We start from the raw sequence: 25,115 nt of genomic DNA on the forward strand, positions 1-25,115 counted from the left end.
TCCTCGTGTTAACCCTTTTCTAAAGAAAAAAAAGGTAACGTGCACCTGCTATTGGAATATACTATTTGAAAGTACCAGTTATACTTGGAAATGTCTTTTTCAAGTGTGTGTTTCTGAGAAAGAACAAACTGAGAAACATGAATTTCTTACACCAGAAGCAGGACCAAAAGTTCTTGAACTCAATTGTGTCCCCAAACTTTTACTTTTGAATCAACAATGCTCAAGAAACACCATTTCTAGAAAGTACACTTGTAGATAACAACCTTTTTTCCATTTTTATTTTCATACCCAAAGCTATAGAAAATGTGAAAATGGAACATTAGTTACACAATTCTCTCTCAAAGTCTCGCAACTTCACATCTCGCACTTCCTTTTTTTCCGCCCTCCAAAAATATTTGGGTTATGATTTAAAAGCATGTGGCTTGTACGTTAATTACCAATAATTCATAGTTGAAAAGAATCAGGCAGAATATGATGTTGGATTTAATTGTATGAAATAATGTTGTCAATTGTGGCAAACTGACTGCTCTCCAAACTAATTAGTGTGTAATCACAGTAATACAAACCTTTTGATTATATACAGTAGATGCTCTTTTCTATAATCTTTTTAATAATTTCCTATCAGTGGATCCTGTGTTTTGTTACACACGCACATTAAAAATCGTTATAGAGTGATCCAGTATTCAGAATACCTTCTGAGATGTTTTTCTTCATCAAAATGATCTGTGTGCATCCGGTCTTACCCAATACATTGTCCATGTGACCCGATGCTTCATCTCCTTCATTTGAGCAAGACATGTTAAGTCTCTTACTGTGTGAGTCATACAACTTTATAACCCTTGAGCACAGTTCTCCAAACATTTTGCCTTGAGGAACAACATACAAAGAGACTAAAAAGAGTTACTTTTATTCATTCATCATCCTCGAGAGGGTCACATCGCTCTTAACTATGGGCAGGTAGCAGGGTAATATTAGGCATTACCCCCCAAAAGTCGTTGCCAGAAAATCCCGAGTGCCACTTTTGTCACCGTATTTATAAAACAATCCCATGCTGTGATGAAACAAGTTTTCAATTGTTTTTAAACATATATACAATACTATTTTATATACAATACATTCTAGTTACTCATTTTAGATACTTATTTCATCACAGCTTGGTATTCTAAAAAACATTCACTGTTAACACCAAATTGAGCAATCTGTAGTCATCTGTACAATCTTTAATGCATTATTAACTTTTAAGATCACCCTGTATTTACTTAATGTCCTACCTGGATAGGATTTATGAAACTCAGCATATTAGATTTAACAAAAGGAATTACGAAAAACCAGAATTTAAAAAAAACAATGTGATAGTAAAAGTAAGCTTTCTTTGGGGTATGGAGTCAAGCTCACCCATTACTGTAATTAAGAAAAGTGGTATTTTAAATATATTTAGATGCTTATGTGATAAATTGAAATAGAGGAAGATGGCATGCCTATCCATATTTTTTTTACTCCACAAATTAAAATAAAAGTCAAATAACTACTTGTCTGCTTAATCGCTATTAAAAATGTAGTTTAATGATGACAAGGCTGTGTTCTAGTTTCTTTTATATACTTTGAACAGCCATGACCTCTAACATCACTGCAGTGGTATTATGGGTTACCTTCTGGTTGAGCCTCTGGCATTTAGCTGAAAACACTAGTGATAATCAGCCTTTCCCAATGACTTCATCCATGAATAAAACATACAATGTAATATATCATCCATCCTTTAAAATTGGTTACAAACCTTCAAGTCCTTGCCTTTTTACATTTTCAAAATAGACATGCGTGGCCTAAAACCTAAAGTGTTGCAACACATGAAAAAATCGTGTCGATGTTGCATTTGCCCTTTGTCCATTAGGAAGGAAACCCTCATCTTTGAGAAGCGGAACAGGGTAGTTGCCGCACATTTCAGCAAAACAGGAAATTTCTTGTTTCCTTCGCTGCTTATATATCAAAAGCTTGTACTACAACATTTCTGCATGTTCACACATGTAGCGTACAATTCAGCGTATGTTCACACACAAAACACGGGGTTGCCAGAGTTTTACATCGAGGTACCAGGATGTTGTGGCCTTGAGCCACACTCTAACTGTGAAATTTCATTTTATTGATAATAGTACGCATGGAATTATATCAATCTGAAGACAGGAATATCTCAAACTATTCGATTTGACTGATTAGGTACTTTTTAAGTGTTTTCACTAATGCTTTGATGAGATCATTTATCTGTCAATAATGTCAATTTTAATGTGATTCAAGAAAAACAGTTAAGATTGTTCAATCTTTAAAACTGATTACCCTTTCACATATGAACTATACATTATCTTGGAATTGCAATCTATTAATATAATGGCATTGAAACATCAGTAGGACGTGGGCCTTAGATATTTCTTTTTGATTGATTTTTCTATCACTTTAGGTTTCAGAGTGAATAATATAATCATTGAGATACCCACAAAAGAAATGCAAAGAGGTACAAAAAGGAGAATGTACCAGAGAATAGATTCTCTATATTCCTCATGACAGAAAAAAGCCCGGGCATGCCTAATGCTGTGTGTTTGGAAAAGATCCATACATTCAATTTCCGACTGTCCGACCATATGGATTGTCTTTGCGGCTTCAAAGGTCCTAAACCACTCAGTTTGGCAACAGTTGAATGGATTTCCAGTGAGAAACACAGTTTGAAGTTTAGATGCTAATCTATTGGCTTGAGTTGGAGGAATTGTGGTCAGCTTGTTATCCCTCAAATCAAGTTCTTTTAAGTCAAGATGCAAAATTGAAACCGGAAGATGTGCAAGAGAGTTGCAAGAAATATTCAAAGATTTAAGATTGGCAAAATCTGTCAAGTCTAAATCACCCATGCCAGTATTTCCCAAACCTAGATGGTTTAACCTTCCACTCAGAATTCTTATTGATTGTTCCCCTTTTAGTCCAGGGTTTTCAGAAAGTTCTAAATGTGTCAGGGAAAGTCCAGAAAATGCAAAAGGGGGAATTCTTGCAAGGTGACACCCCTTTAGGTAAAGCTTTCTTAAGGACATGTTGGTTTTCCAGGATGCACTCGAATTCCTCTCGTCTTCCCCGGGAAGGCATATCCCGATATTGTTGTAGCTGAGGTCCATTGACCTAAGACTTGGCAAGGTAAACAAAAGTCTTGAGGAGGAGCAGTCCAGCTCATTCATGCTAAGGTTGACGTACGTCAAATTGCTTAGAGTTCTCAATGTAACGTCATCCGCTACAATCTCTTTCAGTCCGTTGTTGCTAATGTCAAATTCGTACAAGCTACCGGAGAATTGCTCCAAGGTTAGATTTAAGCTTTCCAGACAGTTGGTGCACATTCGTAGTCTGGATAGAAAAGGCATTTTGTGGATGAATCCATTTGGGAAGTAACGTAACTGATTTCCTCGTAGATCTAAAATCTCTACCGAGGAGATGTCACCGTGAAGGCTGTCATCCCAAAGCTTAGCCGTAATGTTGTCGTCCCAAATCTTAGCCGTAATGTTGTCATCCCAAAGTTTAGCTGTAATGTTGTCAGTGTTACTCCTCAGGTTGTAGAACTTGACAGTGGTAGTCAAGTTGGGGAATGTGGAATTGTCATCCAGGTGCTCGTAAAAACTTACAACGTTGTGGGACAGGTACAGATTGCGTAAGCGACTGATGGTTGGTAAGAACGGAAAGAACAGCAGTTTGTTATCGGACAGATCAAGCGTCTCTATTTGGAAAGTGTCGTTAATGTCCTGCCTGGAAATGAACCATTCGATGAAGTTATGGCTAGCGTTGAGGACTACCAGTTGGGTATTGTGGAAGTCCATTAGGCATGGCAGATAATTGAGGGCCAAGTTTAGTCGCTGTAATCTGGGCGTGCTGTCAAACGCGTTGTCAATCTCGAACAGTAGATTCCTCTGCAAATCCAGTTCTTTAAGATGGTGAAGATCCCTGAAAGAGCTCTCGTCCAAGCGGCGTAGTAGATTCCCCGAAAGATTTAGATACTCCAGGGATGTAAGATTTTCAAGAAGGGCGGTAGCCATCACTTCATCCAATTTATTCACTGATAGATCTAAATATTTGAGATGGAGCAATGTTTTTAAAGCACTGCTAGTTTCTAAGTAACTCATTTCCAGATTGTTATTTGCAACATTAAGACCTTTTAACAATTTGGAATTTTGAAAAGTGTTGGGGTGTAATTTCTCCAGGTGGTTGCAGGCTAAACTGAGGGTTGTGAGTGAGGGGTAATGAAGAGAGTTCTCTGGTAGTGTCTTGATGAAATTATGATTGAGTTGAAGCTCTTCAGTACTGTCCGGTAGTCCCACAGGTACAGATGTCAGGTTAGAGTTGTTGCAGAGAGCTGTTCTTTGTGTCTGGTGGCAAAAGACACAATGTTTGCTTCAATATGTGTTGATATAGTTTCCTGAGAAACTAAACTTTTGGTGAAAATAACAAGTGACTTTTCCTTAGATTGATTTTACAATAGACAATCGAATAATAGTTATTCATTTTCCATAAGCGGCACTACAGGAGATGTATGTGCATCTGCAGGCCCAACTTAGTTACCACAATCAAAGTTTATTCATCTGTAATGGTACCAAAGGTATTTCTTCAATTTAATATATGTATTAACTTTCCCCCTATTTCACTAAGATAGAAAAGAAAGATGCTGTTTCACTTTTTTATGGAACAATTTATCATTTTAGATACATACAGAACTAGTTGTTGTATAAAATGATTTGAGAAAGAAAAATAAAGGAATTATAGTTGGTCTGAAATATTATCATAGTATATTTTTCCCAAGTGAACAGAATATAGAATGAAGTAAACTTTGTTATATGATAAGATGGCTTACCAGCTTGCACTGACTGTGTTGAGGATGACTTGAGGCTGGTGTGAGGATGGCCAACATTGATAGTAATAAGCAAAAGATGATGGATGAAGGGCTGTGAACTGTCATTTTAACATCCTCGCTGTTCAGATAACATGAAAAAATAAGAAAGAAATGCATTTCATGAAGGAATGTTTTTTTCTTTCCCCGGAACTCGCCATTTTTTCCAATCCTTTCGAAACAGTAAAGTTTCATTACGTTATTCCAAAGACATGCATGGTAGGCTGATTGGACACTCTAAATTGCCCCTAGTTATGAGTGTGAGCCTAAATGGTTGTTTGTCTCCTTGTGCCCTGCAATTGGCTGGCCACCAATTCAGGGTGTCCCCCGCCTCAAGCTCGATGTCAGCTGGGATAGGCTCCAGCACCCCCCACACCTTAGTGAGGTTAAAGCAGTTCAAAAAATGAGATGAGATGTGTGATCAGGTGCATTATTCCAATAGATAAACATAACAAAACATGAACTTACAGTGGTGGTTAGGTGTGGATTCCCCAAGCCACCGATGCCTGCTCCCCCGACCATATCGCTGCCTCGCGCTCCGCTGTAGTGTTCTAATCCGTGGTCTTCATCCGTTGCCCTCTGATAGAGACACTGACACCTGTTTTACTATTCACGGAAGCATGTAGCGGAAACCAAGTCACATGGACAAGCTGTAATCACAAAGAGGTTCTCGAGCTTGAGAAGTTACAGGAAGGCAACTACTGCTCAACTTTTCTTCTTCTTCCTCGCCAGGATTCAGGCGTTATATCTCACTATTAGAAATTGCGATCGAAGCTACCACCACAAAAACTTTGCAGTCACACACACACCGATGACACTCTTTTGACACACACTTTGTCTGCTCTGATTAGACAGCACACTGGAGAGGAAACCAGTCAATGTACACGCCCTTCCTGCTATTTGAGGCCTGCTGCTGTAACACTAAAAAAAAATATATATTAGTATAGTTACTATTCAATCATAAGACACTATCAATAAATAGTTTTACTGCTATAATGAATAGGAAACCTTTATAGGGGGCAATCAGAGAGATGGATAGAATCACTCAGTAGCCATCTTCCCTACACATGTATATTTTGTATTGATTAAATTTAATACGCTGTTGTTGTAATCATATTTTGACCCAATTTTTTTCACCTGACAGAAAAATAGAGAACAGAAAATAGGAAGTGATGTAACATGCCCACCTAGGATTTGGTCATATAGGCCATAAGTATGGCAATAATAACTGATACATATGAAGGATTTCAATAAGGCCAATGTATATGTATGTACATATATGCATAGGAATTTGTTCTCAAAAACAAAAAAAATATTAGGCTAAATGCAATATCAATAATCAACATATTGTATGCATTTTAATGTCTTAAAATTATCTCTGTACTATCTCTGTACATTCATTACATACAACATATAGTATTTCTTTATGCAGTACAATGTAGTACACTTGTTCAATAATTTCCTAAATATTTATTCTCATAGAAATTCAATTACTAGATTAGGAAGTGCAAGGCCATAAGGCAGTTATTACAAACTGTAATCAGAGCATGTCTCATGTTGTTTTGACTAAATGTGATTCTGAGGCACTGTTGTTTCCCAAGATTTGGGGATTAAGGCTGTGATGAGGAAGAGCACAATATGTAAATCTGTGTTCTATTTTCGAAGACTGAGTAGGTGGAAAAATAGTCGCTGTAGTAGAGAGATATGGGACATTTTTCTGCAAAAAAACACTTCCTCTTCTGTGCCTATACTATATGTATCCAGGCACATATTTTATTCATAATTGGTTTGTGTTTAATGTAGCAATATTTCCAAATAAGCTCATTTAAGAGAATTCAGTGAGGTTGTACAAATATGTTGCATTTCGACCCTAAGGTTATCAGACATTGCCTTTCCCCTCCCCTAAACACATATTTAAGTGTATGTATAGTAATTTATGTAAAGAAGTTGAATAAGTATTTAAGTAAGAATATTAACAAATATATATATTTTTTTAAACAATTGTACCTATATACATATTTACAGCCTGATTACTTTTACTATTTCTTAAACAGTAGAAATTCATTGGTAGAGTACAGTCTCGCATACTTAAGGTAATTGCTCACTGACCTCTTGTGGAATATATTATAAAATGAGAAGTCAGAATGCTTGAGAGAAACCAGTGATTCTAACGAAATAACAGATGGAGACATGGATTACAAAACTTCCAAATTCAGCCTAGCGAGACATCCAGTATTCATTTTATTAATGAGTAAATCCTCCCACATCTTAAAAGAAACCAACAAGCTGTCTGGAGTGGCATCAAGTATCACTTTATTTTTTATTCTCCATTTTGAAAACTGTACATTATCTAATAGTACCATGAATAAAACAGAAAAATAAATAGTATATAGTGTAATACTATGGTACCACAATAAAATGACACTGTCCCGACATACAATTAATTATAACTGTTCCCACACCAAATTCCATGCACAAAAATGACAAGGTCAGGTTGAGTTGTTGTGGCATACTTGATATAAATATTAAACAGGGATTTTTATCAAGCTGTTACCTTAACCCGTACAACAGTGAAGTTTATAACATTAAAATGTAGTATTGTAGTGTGTGCCGCAGTTTATAATCATTCGGCTGGACCTTTAAATCTGTGGTACATGTTCATCACTGAATATATTAAAAAGGTGATATATTTGGATGTAAATACAGTTATATCTAAATTGGTTTAGCTCCCACGCTGACATATACATAAACAGTCCTTTTTAAAGCCCAAATATTTGACTTAGGATTCATGTTGAGTAGGTGTACAAATGTTAACAACCTTCATTGTGCATGTAAAAGGGCTGCTTTGGTGATTTGGCCTCCGCAATCTTGAAATAAATATATGTGGCTTCTAGCCATCCAGTGGTTTCCCCAAGTACACCATTGTGACCTCAGTGTTGCCGTAGACTGCAGAGACAGCAGGAAACAGGCAGGCCTTTGGTAGTCCCCGAAATGCGACTCCCAGAAACTCAAAACCACGTTCGAAGGCTAATGTCTTATCATCCATGTCGAGAATCACACGTATTCTTTCCCCAATCTGTAGAGAATAACAAAAAGATAGTTTTAATTCACAGTTATTTTACATTTAAAAAAATACATGGATATGTGTAGTATAGCCAAAATTCTATACTGTACAGCCACAAATGACGTTTATATATAAATATTCCTTTTTTTGTGTCCTTCTCAGTTGCTTAAACACAGAAAATTGTAAAACTGAGTGTCTATAAAGGTTAGAACAGTTTCAGAGTTTACTTTTGCTGTGTTTGCTTATATTGTATTGTTTATTCAGGGAATGCAGCTAGACAGAAAAGGGGATTTTTTTCTTAAAACAAACACAGAAAGAACAAATATAAAGTGTTGCAAAAACATAGTAATTGAATATGCTATCCATGTACCATTGCATGTATTAAAAAAGTCACAAATATTGTGTGTAGATTTCAAAACAGCTCCGCTTTTGAAAATTTGGCCAAACCAGTTTGATTTAAAACCATGTAAAACATATTAGTGCAAGGTAAATTTACATTTTAATGCTAAACATTTGTAGGTCCTACCTGATATTTAGGCGCATTGTTACACTGCGGAAAGTTCCCGTTCACCTCCCCATTGTGGAGAAGGTTGTTGTCAACCAGGTTCCAGCCCCAACTCTGGTCATCACTGCCCAGAAGTGCCACGTACCCTTGGCACTGCATAGATGCCCGCTTGGTGGCAATGCCGATTACTGCCACAGTGCCCAGTGGACCTTCCCACCAAATCTCCCAAGCGTGTCGGCCCTCAGTAAAACCGATCTTGCCCCTCGCTCCGTCGGTGCTCTGTGCGATGGGGTTGCGGTGCAGAGTGAATCCATTCTTCTTGACGTACACGTTACGAGAGCAGTCATGGGAGCTCAGCGCGTGTTGGTAGGATTTGAGCTAGAAGCAGAATACAATTGTCAGGATTCAGAATAATTTACATAGGGAGTTGCTGGTGATTCTGAAAATCTGGATTTTTAACTTCACAATTATTACCCAAGTTACTGATAGCCAACTACAGGTCCATCCACCTTTGAGTATCCCTTGATTGGTCTCTAGAAAATGGCAGGATACGACCATTTACAATAACTTATGTAGATCGCGATCTACCGGTAGATTGCCAAGGAACTCACAGTAGATCACCAAGGTACTATTGGTAGATCACATGATAATAACATTTTGATCCCTCTCCTCTGTCAGTTTCCTTAGTTAGGCTCATGAATTGAGAGTGGATTTTTCACCCCTGATGGTCCCATAGATGTTAATAGACTATAAGGCCAGTTATATCAACATAAATAAGTGCTGTACTTTGTCAGTGGCTTGTAAAAAATGTAGATCATTTTAAGTTAACTCCTTGAAAAGTAGATCTTGGAGGAAAAAGATTTGCACACTCCTGACCTACATTCTTAGTTTTGCACAGTTTTTAATGAATGATATTTATAAAATGTACTTAACTATCATTAACAGCAATAATCCATTGAATTGTTAAGGCCTGACAATGAATGATCACTTGCATCCTTTCCATCTCAAGTGGAATGGACGTCAATGAGCGTCATTTGCAGCATATGACTTCATGTAAATATGCATACACGTCTAGTTGGGGGCTATTCACTTTTAATGCAATAAGCATATTTACAGTATATGTGCAAATTCCAGATGTTAAACCCACCTTGTCCTTGTATGAGGGGAGGTTGCACAGAATGTCAGACCGCAGAGCTTCTTCACTAAGTGTTCGAGCGCCAAGGCTGCGCCACACCTCGCTGTTTTCATCCGCCAGGATGTTGTTCCAATGCCAGCACACTAACGAACACCAAGTCAAATCTGCGAGGTCTAAATATGAGAAAATGTGTTCTAGGACCCTCGCAGGTAGCCTCCCCGCCACCCCTGCTCCTCCCCCGGATGCAGCAGCGTGAACACCGGCGGAGCTGCAACTAGCTCCGGCTGCTGCGCCCAGACCAGAGGAGCCTCCGCCAGCAGCCCCCGACATGATTGTCCCTCTGTTTGCAAAATCAGTGAAAACCGTCGCCCAAAACCGCAAAATGTTCTGGATCTTTCAATTCAATATCGACATTTTAGCTGTTGACATCTAAATGGGAGATCCTGCTAGCACAACAGTAGGGATCCCATTCTTCCCAGTTCGAAGGCTGAGGGGAAATGATGCGTAAACGTCCTTGAAGAGAACTAAATACATAGTGAAAGTAAGATTGTAATTGGAAATATGAACAACGTAAAACCTCTTCTTATTTCTTTAATTATAGAAATATACATAATTTGTAAGGTTTGAATTGAGAAACAAGTATGAATTATCTCCACAGTTCAATGTAAACACGGGCACGTTTTTATCACACACAAGGACCTGCAATGACGTCACAACGCACACAGGGGCATGTTGCGGCTGCAGTCTATTGTTTTAGTACGGATATTACCATAAGTAAAACATGCAAAAATATTTTAATGCAGTCATGTGTTATGAATAATATTTATTTACAATAACTAATACAAAAGAACAGTTTTTCTTTAGTTTCAGACGCCATTTTAAAGCGTACAGCTCTTGTCCAGCTATTGTTGGTTTTATTATATTATAATTTTATTTATTATATCATGTATTACATTATAAACATACTAAAAACATGCACCACATTCAGCTGCTTGGTCACGTGACCCTGCACGGAAGTGACGCGGGGCACTCAAAAGAGTTCAGCATCTGGGAGCAAAACACCAGTCAGCCTCGTTTTACTTGACATCGGGGATTCAGAGAAGCGTCTTTGCAGTCAGCAATAATATCTACCAGTAAGTTATTATAATTTAATCGTATATTTTGCATGATTGTTGTGGTGTCTGTCATGTTGGGACAAGCAGTGGTGCAGAACACAGCTGTCCGGCTGGCTGCCTCCTGAGTTGCGGCCTGGCGGTAAGATGCCTCCTTCTGGCCGCTGTGCACTTACTCCGTTCCTGCGTAGGTTATTCTTTTCTTTTGTTTGCCTGAACCAACGGCTGCGTGGAATGGCGAGTGTATACAAAATAACACGATAAACATTGGATGTGTTGTGCGTAAAACCAAAATGACGCGCTGAGGTTGAGCCAGTACGGCTTACGCGTTATAAGCTAGCTAACGATAACAAAGCGTCGCACGGTTCACCTTCGCACACCTTGCCAAAAATTCCTCCACAGCATCCTCACTACGACGAATAGTGCAGCCAGATTCTCTTCTAATATGTCTTATAACATGCACTATATTTTAAATTCGTCATCTTTTTCTAAAGTCAAATTTGCCCGAAGCCCGTCGGCAATCAACTTCTTATCATTTTAATCACATTCAAACATTGCTAAAATTGCTATGTCAAATGCGCGTTCGGTTTAAGGTGAAAAATGTTTTTTTTCGTATTTATCTTTCATTGTACACAATTAATGATCAATTTCGACCTAGTTGTCTTCTCAGGCGTCTAGATTGTTCATTTTGATTTATACAACTGCGTAACGAGTCATTTTGATCCCAGGACGCTCGTCATCGCATCAGCCATTGTGTAATGATCGTGGTCGCCGCTAGAGGGCGACCTAACACGATCTTTTGGGTTTATAAAATAAACACTTGAGCAGATCCATGATTAATTATAAGCACACTTTTAACACAATCCATTTCCCCCATCACTCATCTTCATTATGTCTATAATAACAAAACAAAGCATACAATTAGGATTTGGGGTTATGTCTTATAGTTATGTCATCATTCCTGTAAAAAAAGTGTATGAAAACCACCACTAGGTGACACATGCCTTTAAATAAAGCAATCAAATCATCCAATTTTCTCACTTGGATGAATATTTTTTCGACTGAAACATTGTTTTGGGGGGCTGAAAACAACAATAAAAAAGGAAAGTGTAAATGGATAAAATGTTAAATAAAGTTTTGGGGGAGCTCTCTCATAATGGTTTTTAAATTGCAGGTTTTGGTGGCTAAAATGAATCCAGTGTACAGCCCTGCACCAACAGGGGTCCCCTTCACCAATTCTAAGGGTTTAGGCTATCCAGGTTGGTTATTGCATCAAATGGCATCAATAATGGCACTATGCAAGTGTTTAATGTTTGTTTTTTTCTTGTTGCTCTGTTTATTCCTCCATTTTAACATGGAAGCTGGCTTTCCTGTTGGATATGCTGCAGCTGCACCAGCCTACTCTCCAAATGTCTATCAAGGAGCAAATCCAGCTTTCTCAAGTGGTAAAATCAATCTGCATTTTTTTAAAATGTATCTGAATGTAGCATACATGATAATAATGTGTGTTAAATCATCCTATAGATGGAGGAAGGTAGCAAATACAAAATGTATACATGTTTTTAATATTTTTATATGGTTTTCAATGTGAAATTTACCCACCTCGTGACTGGTAAAACCACCTAAATGTTATTGCGGATCACAATTTGGGTCATACAGTTTACTGGCTTACTTGCAGTACAGTATTGGGAAAAATGCTAAACAATTTATTTGGCTTGTACATTGCCCTATAATTGAATGTTATTTTTATCCCTCCAGGATATGCCCCTGGTGCACCATTTAAAATGTCCTGTTCCCCAAGTACTGGGACTGTACCACCGTATTCATCCTCCCCAAACCCTTACCAAGCTGCTGTATACCCAGTCAGGAGCACCTACCCTCAACATAACCCTTATGCACAGGTGTGTAGTACCGTGTGGTATTGCTTATTTTAGAAAACATAAACGTACCATGCCAAGTATTTTTTTCCTCTTTGTTATCCAGGCCTTGATTCCTTCACAACAGCAAGGTACCTACTTCACGCAGCCATTGTATGCGGCACCACCTCATGTGATTCATCACACAACAGTGGTTCAGCCCAATGGGATGCCTGCGGCCATGTATGCCCCGTCCATCCCTCAACCTCGCAACAATGGGGTTGCCATGGGTATGGTAGCTGGGACCACAATGGCCATGTCAGCTGGTGGGTAACTTTAGTGGTGCCTTGAGATTAGAGATCGACCAATAAGGGTTTTTCAGGACCGATAAAGATTAATAGTAGCTGTACTAGGAGCCAATATTTATTTACTTTAAAGGTGTAAAAAATGTAGTAATGCAAAACCTGATATTCATAGAACTTTATTAAATCACAATACTATATAAGTATAATATAATTTAGTATAAAACAAATTTAAAAGGCCAATACAGTATATGTTAAATTTCGATAGTCGACCCGACCCATAATTGGTCGATCTCTTCTTAAGATACTGATCTGATTTCATTCCAGGGCTGTGCTTTTCAATCTTTTTTCCCTATTTAAATGAATTAAGGTGGAAATTAGTACTCTATTTTCCAGGAACAAATGAGAATTTGTCACAATTTAGAGGAAAAACATTGTTTGTTAGGCATGATTATCGATTTGTATGGAAAACCGAGTGGCGGCTTTACAATTTACCTTTCACTCTGGATGACAGGAACTTTGCTGTCGACTCCGTCACCAGCGCCCGCCACTCTAGCACCGCACCCCGTCACCATGCCCACATATCGGCCCGCCGGCACGCACAGCTACAGCTATGTGCCCCCACAGTGGTGAAGTTTCAAGCAGAGTAAGTCTTAAAATATGTCTGATAAATGCAGAGTTTTCAATTGTTTAATTTTTATTTTTAACACCATTGTATGAACTTGTGTATCTCCACAGGTGACGTGGTTGATATGCATTCACATGCCACTCCAGTGTTTTTTGCTAGAGGTGGTGGACCAACTCTGCCAGCATCTGCAATCAGTTTGTCTTCTTCCAGTATAATGTGAATCTGAAACCATGTAGGTCCATTAGGATAGGGAGGGTTTTGGGAGGGGGACATTAATCCCCATATCTTAATGGAATTAGGCTTCATTCCATGCTACACCCCTCCAAGCCTGTTGCATATCTCGCGTCAAACGGCCCCCAAGCCTCCATGCAATTGTTAATGCAGGCTCATGCAGATTTTTAGAGTTTTAACTAGCTTGTGGTGAAATTGGAGTTCGGAGTAGTTTATCCCCACCTATTTCAGAGATGTGTCTGATGTTGAATGCATGTTCTGTATGTTGATATGTCAAGTAATGCTAGCTCAATCGATCTGCCGTGACAGATGCAAACTCCTTCAAAAGGAAAACACATCCAAAGGACGTTAAAAGTAATAAATTTCCAATGCTGACTCGCCAGTCACCCCATCTTAAATGTGAAACTAATAATGAGAAATGTTCATGCAAAAAAATAAAAACCAAGAGCAACGCTGCACTGTCATGCAGAACCCGCTGCACAGTCATGCAGAACCAACTGTTCTGTTTTCACAGCTTTGTGTTTAATTAGGTGGAGCTTGTTTGTTTTCCGATTTCTTTCGGTGATGCAGTATGTGCATTGTGTTTTACTGTTATTATATTTAAGGGAAAGCGTGTGATTTCTTGGCTTCGGTTGAATGCCTGTTCTTTAGTCATTTAAAGTTCTCAAAATTTGACAAATATCTTAAAGACTGAATGCCCAGGCTGAGGCAGTTTTTGAGTTTGTTCCTGAAACCGTTTTTTTAAATGGAAATATGATTGAGCTATTTTAACCAGGACAAACTCAACATGAAGGAAACATTGTGCATGTTTTAAATTGACTGTAAAACTATAGGAAATTGACTTGCAGGCCATTGAATGGTCTCAATTGTGTGTTTTTTTTTTTTGGGAAACTATCACTGCTCACTACTAAAATTTAGGAAACTGTGTACTATTAAAATCTATTTGTGAACTGCACTACGGATTGAAAGCACTAAGTGATTCTAAGCTTTTTTTTGGACATTGCTTGCAGTTGTAGCATCAGGCCAACTTTTCAAAATCACTGTCTCAGCCTTGCTTTACGATGTCACCTCAGTTCAATAATCTGTTTTGTACATGTTATTTTGGTTCTTGTTTTGTATTCTAAAGAGCAAAAATTAAAAAGGAATACAAGAATTGTATTTGTTTGCTTTATTTTAAACATTTCACATTGACATGCAAAATATTTGAATTAAATTGAATGTTTTTTGTCATTATACAAGTATAAGGGTATTTAAAATTTCATTAAATATATTTTAATCATTAAACATGTTTATAATATGCAGGATATCATGAACACATGAATTAGAATGACTTATTTTAATAAATATCATTAAAACCTAGCAGTACTACTTTCACATCAAAAGGTGGCGGTAATACATTATTATTTTCGAATAAAGACAAAGAAGAACACTGGGTTACGTCAATTGTAGGCCATTTTGCATCTGGAATAATGGATTAACATAACATTCCAGTCAATAAAATGTTTACTTCCAGATTTCTGTCGCTTTTAAACCACATTTGAAATGGCTTGGTCTGATGTCAACCGAATTATGTTTTAATTGCACTACATAATAAAGAACCCTGGCACAAGATGGCAGCCGGTTCCTTACACTTCTGGCTCCTTATTTAGGAATCTAATTTAATATTTGTGATATCTACAGAGACGAGTGTGGCGCGGGAATTTAGAATTAGTAATATGGATATCCTCTTCACAGTCAATGGCATTTTCTTTTGAATGTTTACATTTGAAATGTCAATACCTCTACTTTCAGCATTCTCTCATCTGATTAAGATCGCCGTACTGTCATATGGTTTGTTCAACTGATTAACGTCGCCGTATTGTTATATGGTGTGTTGCTTTACTACACAGGATGAAAATGTTCTAACTAATTATGTGGTCTAATTTGTTTGGCATGCAATTGCAGTCATCGTTGGGAAAAATGGCCGTGAAGTGAGGAGTTAATTGCCTTGTTTGTCATAACTTTGTTTTAATATCTGTGGTGGCATGTCATTTTCAAACATATGAACGAGATATTGTACAATACACATTACCCGGTGTCAGCGGGGGATAGGCTCCAGCACCCCACGCGACCCTAGTTAGGATAATGCGCTTCAGAAAATTGAGATAACCGGGCATAACAAGTTAAAATAATTTTCCATAAAAAAAACTTGCATAGTGGTATTAACATTGGATGAATAATAATGTGTTGCCATAGCATCCATATTGTTTTGAAATGATTAATAAAAAGTGATATAAAATTAGGTCATGATCAATCAAAAGCAAATAGTGCCTGTATGTTTTTGTTTGTTTATTTTCCAGAGGAGAAAGCCAACGTTCAAATGCAGATTTTGATGGTTTCAAGGCTGACACATGACACAATGGGCTTGCCGCAATAATTCTTCATGTTGCCACCAAAATATGCTTTATATCTGAGATTGCATAGAATTGAGGATGACCAGCCCTACAAGCACACCAACACCTGTGGACCCCTTTCACACTTTATGGGTACAGCTACAAGAATGCCATCAAAAGGGACTCCAAGGTAACTAACTCACCTATGCAAAGTCAAAAATCTTAATTCATCACCTCAATATAATAGATATAATAGAAAGATGATGTTTTGTTTGAACATTACGCCTGCATATACAATAGGTGATTGCCATTGTTGTCTTTTTTGTTACAATATATACACTTTGTATCTAATTGCAGAACTCGAAGAAAAAGTTCTCAAGTTGAAAAATGACCGTAGATTGTAAGTATAACATTTAAACCCTATTTATGAAAATGCTGTTGAATTCATGTTATTTGTTGATTCTAGATAAAAATGTCTGAATGTAAGCACTGAAAATATGCAAAGACAAGGTTGAGGGTTCGATTCCAGGTGGTTCCTCACTTTGCATGTTCACTCTGGGCTTTATAGGATCTTTAAAGAATGACCATTGAAGTTAAACATAGTAAAGCATTTATACCATATGTCACATTTATCTGAGATTAAATTGAATCAAGTCAAATTAACAAAATATTTGTTCTTCATAGAGATGCTGAGAGTCTTCAACTGTTTTATAGTCGTAATCAGGAGCTAAAGGAGCAAAACAAAACTCTCCTGGATGCCAAAAGTCTCTTGGAGGACAGGTAGCAAACTCATTTTCTGATTCCTGTTTTAAGGAAGCTCACTTGTAACATGATAGCGCTATACAAGCTTATTTAATGTCTGAGGTATAGTTTGTTAGTAGTATCTTTTTTTGTAAGTTACATTAGAATAGAATATATGAAGAGGTCTACCTCCTTTCACTTAAAATGCTTTTAGGCTCCGTTCAAAAGATTGTGATCGATGTGCAATATTGGAGGAGAACTTGAAAGACTGCCGGGATGATAGCAAACAAATCATCAGCAAACTGAGTGAGTCTTTGTATCTGTATTCATTTCCTTGTTGTTTTTCTCCTTGTTCCATGCAATTGGGTGGCCACCAATTCAGCACACCTGTGACAGTTATGACCATAACCAGTACAGAAAATGAATGGATGAATGAGTGGGTTTTCTCCGGGTATTCTGATTTCCTCCCACTTTCCAAAGAAATCTATGGTAGGCTGATTGGACACTCTAAATTGCCCCTAGGTATGAGTGTGATCATGAATGCTTGTTTGTGCCTTGCGATTGGCTGGCCACCAATTCAGGGTGTCCTCTGCTTCTGACCCGAAGTCAGCTGGGATAGGCTCCAGCACCCCCTCTCGAGCCTAGCGAGGATTCAGCGGTTCAGAAAATGAGATGAGATACTGTATGTGTATATGCACTGTGTATATCTATATGTATAGTACCTACTGTAAATAACATTATTTTCTAAACTTTGTCTATTATTTATTTATTTTTTAATTTAATTTTGGACAGAGCATGAAAAAAAGTACCTGGAGGATCAAAATCACAAACTTTACGCTGAGCTGCAAATATTAAAAACTTAGTGAGTGCATCTTAAATAATTTTAAATGTGTTCAAAGATTGATTTCACTGTTATTTACTTTTCACTGAGCTAACATTGTTGGCATTATTAGCTCCAAACTGCAGGTGGCTAACTCCCCAGACCACGAAGATGGATTCATCCCAGACTCACCAGTTATGGCGAGCTCGCTTCCGTTGGCCAACAAAAAGAAGAAACGTAAATGCATGGACAATAGCAAACATGTTCACTATGCAGCCGAGCCCTCATTCAAAATCAACAAGTTACTCTTCAACGGTCACTTTAAAATCACATTTTTTTTTTAGACTCTATTAAAGGTTTCTCAATTGTTGAGTGCTTATTTGTATTTTTTCTTTTCAACTCTAGAATCAAGTGAGAGATTAAAAAATGCTAAAGAAACACAAGTTCTTGCTCCTAATACATGTCAAATGGACACATCGCATATTTTAGGTAAGTTTTGAAGTGTGATTATTGTCAATAAGCATTGTAAAACTGTTTTTGTGATAATCCAATTTGTTTACTTCTGTTTATTGCATTTATTTGTAACATATTTTCAAAAGAAGTACATTCAAATGATTTTATTTCTATTGTCAGATGTGGATGAGAATGGAGACGTGATAGCAGAAACATGCGGCCTAGAACTTGTGAACGCATCTCCCATAGTAATTTTTCTATTATTTTTTCAAATACATTTCCTTGAATTATCCTCCTTTTTTTAATATATTTTGTCTTCTCAGAAAACCAGAGATGGAATACAGCAACACAACAAAAAATCACCTTGGCTGCCTGATGTCCGTCTAAAGTAAGGCATAATCTTTATCATTTTAAACAACAACAGAATAATGACAAGTCCAATTTTTTGATGTACTTTACAATTCAAATTTCATTTGTATCCCCTTGAAAAGTCCTCGTCGGATTTCTCTGTCGCCCCGACCCATCTGTAGTCCTGACTCAACCACAGTGAAGTCGCCATCTATTCTCCTTAATAGTGAGATGGTAACTAACATAGATCCTAATGGCAAAGCAAAACTGGAAAAGGATGATGCTCCATCTAAGCGGCTAGAGGAGGGAAAACCATGTGACCAAGAAAATGGGAAGAAATTGGACACCCAAGCGGAGCTGATGAAAAAAAAAAACAAGGCCATTAACGCTGAAAGCTTAAAGGTGTGCTATTTTATATCTATATACATATATATACATACAATGTGCCCAATCTAGCTGTGGATCAATAGCTTGTAACAAATCAAATTATGGCAGACATTATCGTATTGGCAAATACTGTATTGTTGTCTAAAAAAATATATATTTCATTGTATTGTCATAGTACCCAAAAGGGCAGACCCTGAATTGGTGGCTAGCCAATCACAGGACACAAGGAGACAGACAACCACATTTATGAATGATCTCAAAATGTCTTACTAGGTTCTCAACCAAACAGTACGAGAGGAAATTGAGAGTTCAGCTTTTAAAAAGCCAAACTTGAAACTTGAACCAGCACGCCAGGTCCAGAATGCCTCACAGAAAAGAGCACATGCAGAAACTGGTAAGATTTATCTTGCTGTTTCTGGCTATAACATGACGTAGAGCACTTTGTGTATATCTTTTTATATTATATTTATGATTTTTTTTTTTGCATTAAGAAGCATAAATAGCTCAATTTTTACTTCCAGAAATCTTTCATTAACTTTTTTTAAAGCAGATTCTGTCACAGAGCAATACATTTAAAAACAACATTGTACATAACATTGCTGAGAAATGCATGGAAGCTTTAAATACATTATCATGATCAATATATTGTAATTGAATCATGCTGGTTCTGCTTTTTTTGTCCCCTTTTTTTCTAGCAGAAAGGAAGCCCAGAATGGATTTGAATATGTGGAGCATTGACCCTGCTCTCAACCTCTCCATATACGAAACTGAGCAAAAAGTTGATCAGGTATACTATAGTTAAATAGTCTATTAATCACGATAAACTGGGTTGTCTGTAGGACCTCCAAAGTCCCCCAAATTTAACAAAATTCTAATGGTTTTAGATGAATTTAAGGGTTCTCTCATTGAATAGCTTTGAGGAAGAGACAGAACAATAAAATATCTACATAACATCTATAAACAAACATTACAGAATGATAAAAAAAATCAATAAAATCATGACTAAGTAAGCACATTTTTTTTGTTTTGTTTCCAGCATGAAGAAGAGCACCGTGAAGACTTACTCGATAGTGACTGCACTTGGATCAGTCACAGCTTACTTCAACGTCGTGGCCAAGAAGATCAGGATGAAACCATGGTGTCAGGTGAAACATTCAAATATTCTTCCCTGCCTGTTTGACACTTATTGTAAGGCCAAAGGGTAAAAAATTTAACCCTACTGTTGTCTTACAAGGAATTGGTGACAAGGCAAATGACAGTCTGGATCGAATTTTTGACACAACTGCCCATGAGGACTACATATCTTACAATAGCTCACAAGTTGACAATGATCCATGTGAAGATAAAAATGAGGAGGAAAATGGTACCTATAATAGTTTAGCAATATACACTTACAAGCTTCATAACTGAACTTAAACTATATCAACATTTTAATATTATCAAATAATACAACTATGTTTATCATGATTATTTGTAGTTTAAACTGCCATAATAATGAAACATTTTAAATTAATTAATAACTAATCATTTGAATATTTTTTGTCATGTTATTCTTGTGGTGGACCATGAATATTATGTACGGTATAATTCAATATAACTGGTACTGTTTCTGGTCAAACTTAATGTTTTTTTATTTCATCAACTTTTCTTTTAGAACAAGAGACTCCATATTTCTCTCCTCAAGTCCGTAAAATGCAGTAAGATATTTACATTTAACTTTCTAAGACTTAAAAAATATTCCAAAATGTTTTCTTGTGTCACTACAATTCAATGTATTTTTATTACCATCACTTTATTTTACCTTGATTAATTGTCAATTATATATTATACATGTATATTATCCATTTAAAGCAGCATTGATTAGAAGTTTCTCTGCTTTAGACACCCAACCTTTGCACACGTGGCAGTGATCCGCAAAAAAGATGAGAGAAGAAAATTGAAAGGCGCCACTTGCAAAGAATGTGAAATTGTAAGTTTGCTTTATATGCCGTTATCTAACATGTGTTTAACACATTTACATATACATTTATTTCCCTCTGCCAGTACTACCGTCATCTTCCCGAGGAGGAGAAAAAGAACAAATTGTCCGAATGCTCTCGGCACCGTCATCTTTTCATGCCGCCCAGCACGCCAGAGAATTTCTGGGAAGTCGGATTCCCATCGACTCAGACTTGCGTTGAAAGAGGTATTGGACTGGCTCCCCTGTTTGCTTGCGAGTTAAAAATAGAGTTTGCTCTCTGTTTGTTTAGGATATATAAAGGAGGAGAAAAATCCGCAGTCTCGTTTAAGGAGAAAACAGCCTTTCCTTGCTCTCTTCTCTCCAAAATGTAACCAGCAAGACGGCTCCAAATAATCACAAAATGACAACAAGGAGGCCAAAAAAGGTTGTTTTGTCAACTCTTTATTTTTGGATTAACTCCCAACCCACTTACTTTAAGTTACTATACTAATTGCCTTTGGAGATGCTGAAAAAATAAATACAAAAAAAATTAAAATGTTACAAATGCTGGTTTATTATTTTTAAATTAAAATGTTTGCATTTTGGTGTACAATAAGGGTAACTAAAAAGATGGATTTTTTCGCGTTTTCTCCTCTTAGGTACAAAATAGATATGTAAACATATTTTATTTGGTCTGTAGCGTATCAGAGCAGCATTAAAGAGATAAAAATATACAAATACAGCATATATGAAGACCATTTGTTTAGGAAGTGCAGGTTTTTTTTGGGTTCGTCCTGAAGTGCTGATGTCACTGTGTTTCTCTCTCAGAATATACCAGCAAAGCCTCGCTCACGTGACTGACTCCCATACTGCAACCAGACCAGTAAAAAAAGTTGATTTATTCATAAATATTTTCATCTACATATCCATCGATGACTGACAGGTGACATAATAATTAAGTTCTTAAGACTCATTTAAATTTGTTACTTACCAAATTATTGATGGTGTGTTCATGTCCATATAGAAAATAAGAGGCGATAGGAACATAGCAGTAACCTGTGACAAATTCACTTATTAGCTACTGCACATCATTATTTTATTACAATTAAAATTTGGCATGACAAATGTATTTACCTTGGACATAAAAATCCACAGTGCAGAGTGCTGGAGAGATAATCCACTTTTTAATTTGACTGTGGCTAAAAGCAGCAAAAATCCCAGCAAGGCACTGTCAAATCACAAAAACAATGCAAATAATATGATCAATATTATACTATGTGTATTTACAGTTTGAGGTAATTCACATTCAGGCCATTAGTAAAAAATAAATTCCTGTTAATAATGCCTAAAGGCTTTGGTGGGTTCACCTGGCACAGCACCCCCCGCGGAAGTAGTATGACTGAAGTGAAGGGAACTCCAGGGCCCTGCTGAGGTCACCTGTAGAGAAATAAAGGTCATTCATTGGGTAAAGTGCAGCACTTCCCATTGCCACTATCCTATATACTTTAGGAAGTTCAAAACAATATATAATAGTAAAATTATCACCTGATGGGTGAGCAGCCATACCAAGAAACAAAACGCTGTCACAAAAAAAACAGTTTATTCTCCAGTTAGATATTCATTCATTTTACATAACGCTCATCCTCACTAGGGTTGTTTTTATAATCCATGATGTATTATGAAATATTTGTTCTTACCTGAACAGGTAGTTGACACATTGCTGTTCAATGTCACTAAAAGAAAAAAGAGACGTATGAGTAAGTATAAATTTAATATTACTTCTCTTAAATGTATAAGTACAAATGTATTTAATATTACTTCTCCTCTGGATAAATATACACCACTTTACCTTAAATTACTGGATTTATAGTGAACTTGAAACACTCTATAGGCCCCTAAAAAGCAAATATTTAAAGTCATCACAAAGGCAAAAGTGAACAGTTAAATATGTATGTAATTAAAAGTTAAGACATACCAACACAGATTAGATGAGCAATGGCCCACATGTAACCGGTGAAGTCAAACTACAAAGTGTACAAAAACATGAATTAACTGAAAAATAATGTATGTATATTACAATGACGAATAGTAGTAACCTGGGGATCATATGCAGGGAGGTTGATGGCTGAAATCAGCATGAGACATATACTAACAGAGAAGAAAGCAAATATAATATACTTAATATGGTTTTTCATTTCATATTTAGAAATATACAATATAAAGTAAATCACAAACCTGATAAATTTCACCCACTCAATTTTCTGCAATGAGATAAATGGGTTATTTTGGGGTAAATAGGAGCTGCAACTTTAAACATTAAATGTAATCTTACCTCTCTATGAACAGCCTTCAAGATGACATAACTCACAACATGAGATGAATTCTGTAGAGTGAAAAAGAAAGGAATTTCCTGCAAGGGGAAAAGACATTTAATGTATTTGTTTTTACATACATTATATATGTGTAATATTAAGATTTTAACTTACGAGACGTGATAGAGCTCGGGAACCTGCATAAATGTTTCCTACAAATAGGAGGGAGCCTGGAAGCCAGGCAAAGGCAGCTGATCTGAAAGTCATTTTTAAATTTATCAGACATGGAGTCTCAAAGTGAATGGCCATATTTACTCACATATGAATCACCCTATTAAAATTGCCTTAAAATGGTTGAATTTTACAATTTCTGGCATATAAATTGCCCCTTGATTTATAATTCTCACCTCCATATTCATGGTTTTAATAGGAAGTACAAATGTGTTACTTTGAAGGGAAAATCTTAAGAAAATTATAACATGTGGTATTTCTGAAATGTTGCATGAATCAAAGGAACATTATTAAGGTCAATATCATAAGGAATTAATTCATCCAGTAATGGTTATTTTCTTGTTGCAAAATAACCAATAAATAGTAAATGTGACTTTGTCGCCCTCTACTGGTGAAAGATAATAAAGCAGGTCATGTGGGCATATAAACCGTACCCCTGATTCAGTCATCATTTTTTAAGTTTTAAATACAGCTTTAGAGTGAGAAAATATGGTAAAATTAATGGATTGTTAATGTAGTATACCTGGAGATGCGGCTTATTTCCACCCATCCCAGCTTTCCAAAAAGGAGAAGCAGTAATGCCCCAATAAATGTCTGCCATCTTTCAAAGAGGAATAGAATTAGTTAATACCGTCTGAATACAATAATTAAATGCCATCGTTAAATACTATGTAACTCACCCTTGGAATAAGGTTGGGTAGGTGAAGTTCATTACAGTCAAGACAAACTGAAAAACAGATCAATGTGGTTTTATATGACTAAATTGCAAAATGTCATTGGAAACAAATGTTTTCATTCAGTTGTTATTAAATTACAACAGATTTCACGCAGTAAAAAAATATATTTTCATTATAGAAGTCCTTTAATTTGGATTCATATGAACTGACACGATGATCCAAAAAGAGAATAAAGTAATATGTGATAAGAATTTTATTTGTCAAAATTTTAGATGTATTAAACAATACACAAACGCATAATTTGAGTCGTATCATGATTTGGAGGCTCATTTTTTTAGATGAAATTATTTAAAATGTATTAAACGAGACTTATACAAACTTTGATTTATTGTCAGAGGCAATCTGGAGAATTTACAAGACAAATAACAAGCATATTTATTTAATTACTGTATGTAATTTTTTTGTAATACTATGTCATTTATTGTACAAGCCTGTTTTTGGAAAGACATTCTTTGGATCTATTATTAGTTAATGACACAAATGGAGACTTGGATTACTAACTTTAAAAGGAAGTAGAAACGGTTTCACTCAAATCTGACCGCGGAAAACGCAAAAGTAAGTCAGATTCATTTATATTCTTATATAGAATAGAGAGATCTATTTCAAATGAGATACATTTTAAGGTGATCGCTTCTAATAAAACTTGATATTACTGAAAAACTTACCTTATTCGTGAAATACGATACAACAAAAAAGAAGCTAAAGGCGAGCCCGCAGAAGTTTCTATTCCACTGCATTTCGATCTACTGAAACGCAGCATGACTTCTCCTACAAAAACACAAATATAATAATCATATCATGTTTTCCAATCTACCTAAATGTCATTTCGCAATTTTTCGAAACTTCAGTTTGCCGTCACTGGACTGACTGGCACGTCAAGACGTGGTCGAACCAAGATCGTCTATTAAGTAAAGAAACTAAGTAAAATGCATGATGAGCGACAGACGACAAATACATCCCTGCTGTTTTGTCATACCTAATTAACAAATGTATTCAATGGTTTCACATATTTATTTTATACTTTTTCCTTTTGAGTACA

At 36.5% G+C, this 25,115-nt stretch overlaps 5 protein-coding genes across 9 annotated transcripts; 2 read left to right on the forward strand and 3 right to left on the reverse strand.

Annotated features, from left to right (window-relative positions):
* Positions 1-891: 891 nt before the first annotated feature.
* Positions 892-5,736, reverse strand: nrros (negative regulator of reactive oxygen species). 2 transcript variants are annotated; one of them, XM_077736511.1, is made up of 3 exons: positions 5,372-5,736; positions 4,868-4,985; positions 892-4,385 (listed from the first exon to the last, which is right to left on the reverse strand). In XM_077736511.1, exons 2-3 carry the CDS (start codon positions 4,970-4,972, stop codon positions 2,394-2,396), a joined length of 2,097 nt encoding a protein of 698 aa, XP_077592637.1. In that variant the 5' UTR covers positions 4,973-4,985; positions 5,372-5,736; the 3' UTR covers positions 892-2,393. The 2 variants fall into 2 exon arrangements, with proteins under 2 accessions (XP_077592637.1, XP_077592636.1); XM_077736510.1 differs by lacking the exon at positions 5,372-5,736 and having other exon boundaries at positions 4,868-5,127.
* A 1,458-nt stretch (positions 5,737-7,194) lies between these two features.
* Positions 7,195-10,242, reverse strand: fbxo45 (F-box protein 45). The gene is made up of 3 exons (XM_077736124.1): positions 9,620-10,242; positions 8,494-8,850; positions 7,195-7,979 (listed from the first exon to the last, which is right to left on the reverse strand). Exons 1-3 carry the CDS (start codon positions 9,935-9,937, stop codon positions 7,794-7,796), a joined length of 861 nt encoding a protein of 286 aa, XP_077592250.1. The 5' UTR covers positions 9,938-10,242; the 3' UTR covers positions 7,195-7,793.
* Positions 10,243-10,576: 334 nt separating this feature from the next.
* Positions 10,577-14,894, forward strand: fam168b (family with sequence similarity 168 member B). Its single transcript, XM_077736126.1, has 7 exons — positions 10,577-10,740; positions 11,894-11,978; positions 12,081-12,164; positions 12,478-12,620; positions 12,703-12,901; positions 13,392-13,523; positions 13,616-14,894. Exons 2-6 carry the CDS (start codon positions 11,909-11,911, stop codon positions 13,508-13,510), a joined length of 615 nt encoding a protein of 204 aa, XP_077592252.1. The 5' UTR covers positions 10,577-10,740; positions 11,894-11,908; the 3' UTR covers positions 13,511-13,523; positions 13,616-14,894.
* A 522-nt stretch (positions 14,895-15,416) lies between these two features.
* On the forward strand, positions 15,417-21,371 carry rbbp8 (retinoblastoma binding protein 8). Of its 4 annotated transcripts, none has more exons than XM_077735988.1 (19): positions 15,417-15,566; positions 16,076-16,298; positions 16,466-16,508; positions 16,793-16,888; positions 17,064-17,155; positions 17,642-17,711; positions 17,803-17,906; positions 18,075-18,158; positions 18,303-18,370; positions 18,446-18,510; positions 18,614-18,872; positions 19,131-19,251; positions 19,553-19,644; positions 19,894-20,002; positions 20,092-20,220; positions 20,512-20,554; positions 20,739-20,826; positions 20,901-21,042; positions 21,107-21,371. In XM_077735988.1, exons 2-19 carry the CDS (start codon positions 16,208-16,210, stop codon positions 21,208-21,210), a joined length of 1,800 nt encoding a protein of 599 aa, XP_077592114.1. In that variant the 5' UTR covers positions 15,417-15,566; positions 16,076-16,207; the 3' UTR covers positions 21,211-21,371. The 4 variants fall into 4 exon arrangements, with proteins under 4 accessions (XP_077592114.1, XP_077592111.1, XP_077592113.1 ...); XM_077735985.1 differs by having other exon boundaries at positions 17,803-17,984; positions 21,107-21,370; XM_077735987.1 differs by having other exon boundaries at positions 17,803-17,984; positions 19,556-19,644; positions 21,107-21,370.
* slc35d4 (solute carrier family 35 member D4) lies at positions 21,347-24,955 on the reverse strand. The gene is made up of 15 exons (XM_077736562.1): positions 24,742-24,955; positions 24,020-24,066; positions 23,863-23,940; positions 23,283-23,364; positions 23,129-23,206; positions 23,032-23,057; positions 22,893-22,944; positions 22,772-22,820; positions 22,646-22,691; positions 22,494-22,529; positions 22,342-22,376; positions 22,164-22,233; positions 21,931-22,024; positions 21,788-21,852; positions 21,347-21,665 (listed from the first exon to the last, which is right to left on the reverse strand). The coding sequence occupies exons 1-15, from the start codon at positions 24,811-24,813 to the stop codon at positions 21,605-21,607; spliced, it is 891 nt and encodes a 296-aa protein (XP_077592688.1). The 5' UTR covers positions 24,814-24,955; the 3' UTR covers positions 21,347-21,604.
* Between the last annotated feature and the right edge of the window lie 160 nt (positions 24,956-25,115).

The sequence above is a fragment of the Stigmatopora nigra genome, chromosome 16 (genome assembly GCF_051989575.1).
Source record: "Stigmatopora nigra isolate UIUO_SnigA chromosome 16, RoL_Snig_1.1, whole genome shotgun sequence".
NCBI classification, from domain to species: Eukaryota; Metazoa; Chordata; class Actinopteri; order Syngnathiformes; family Syngnathidae; genus Stigmatopora; species Stigmatopora nigra.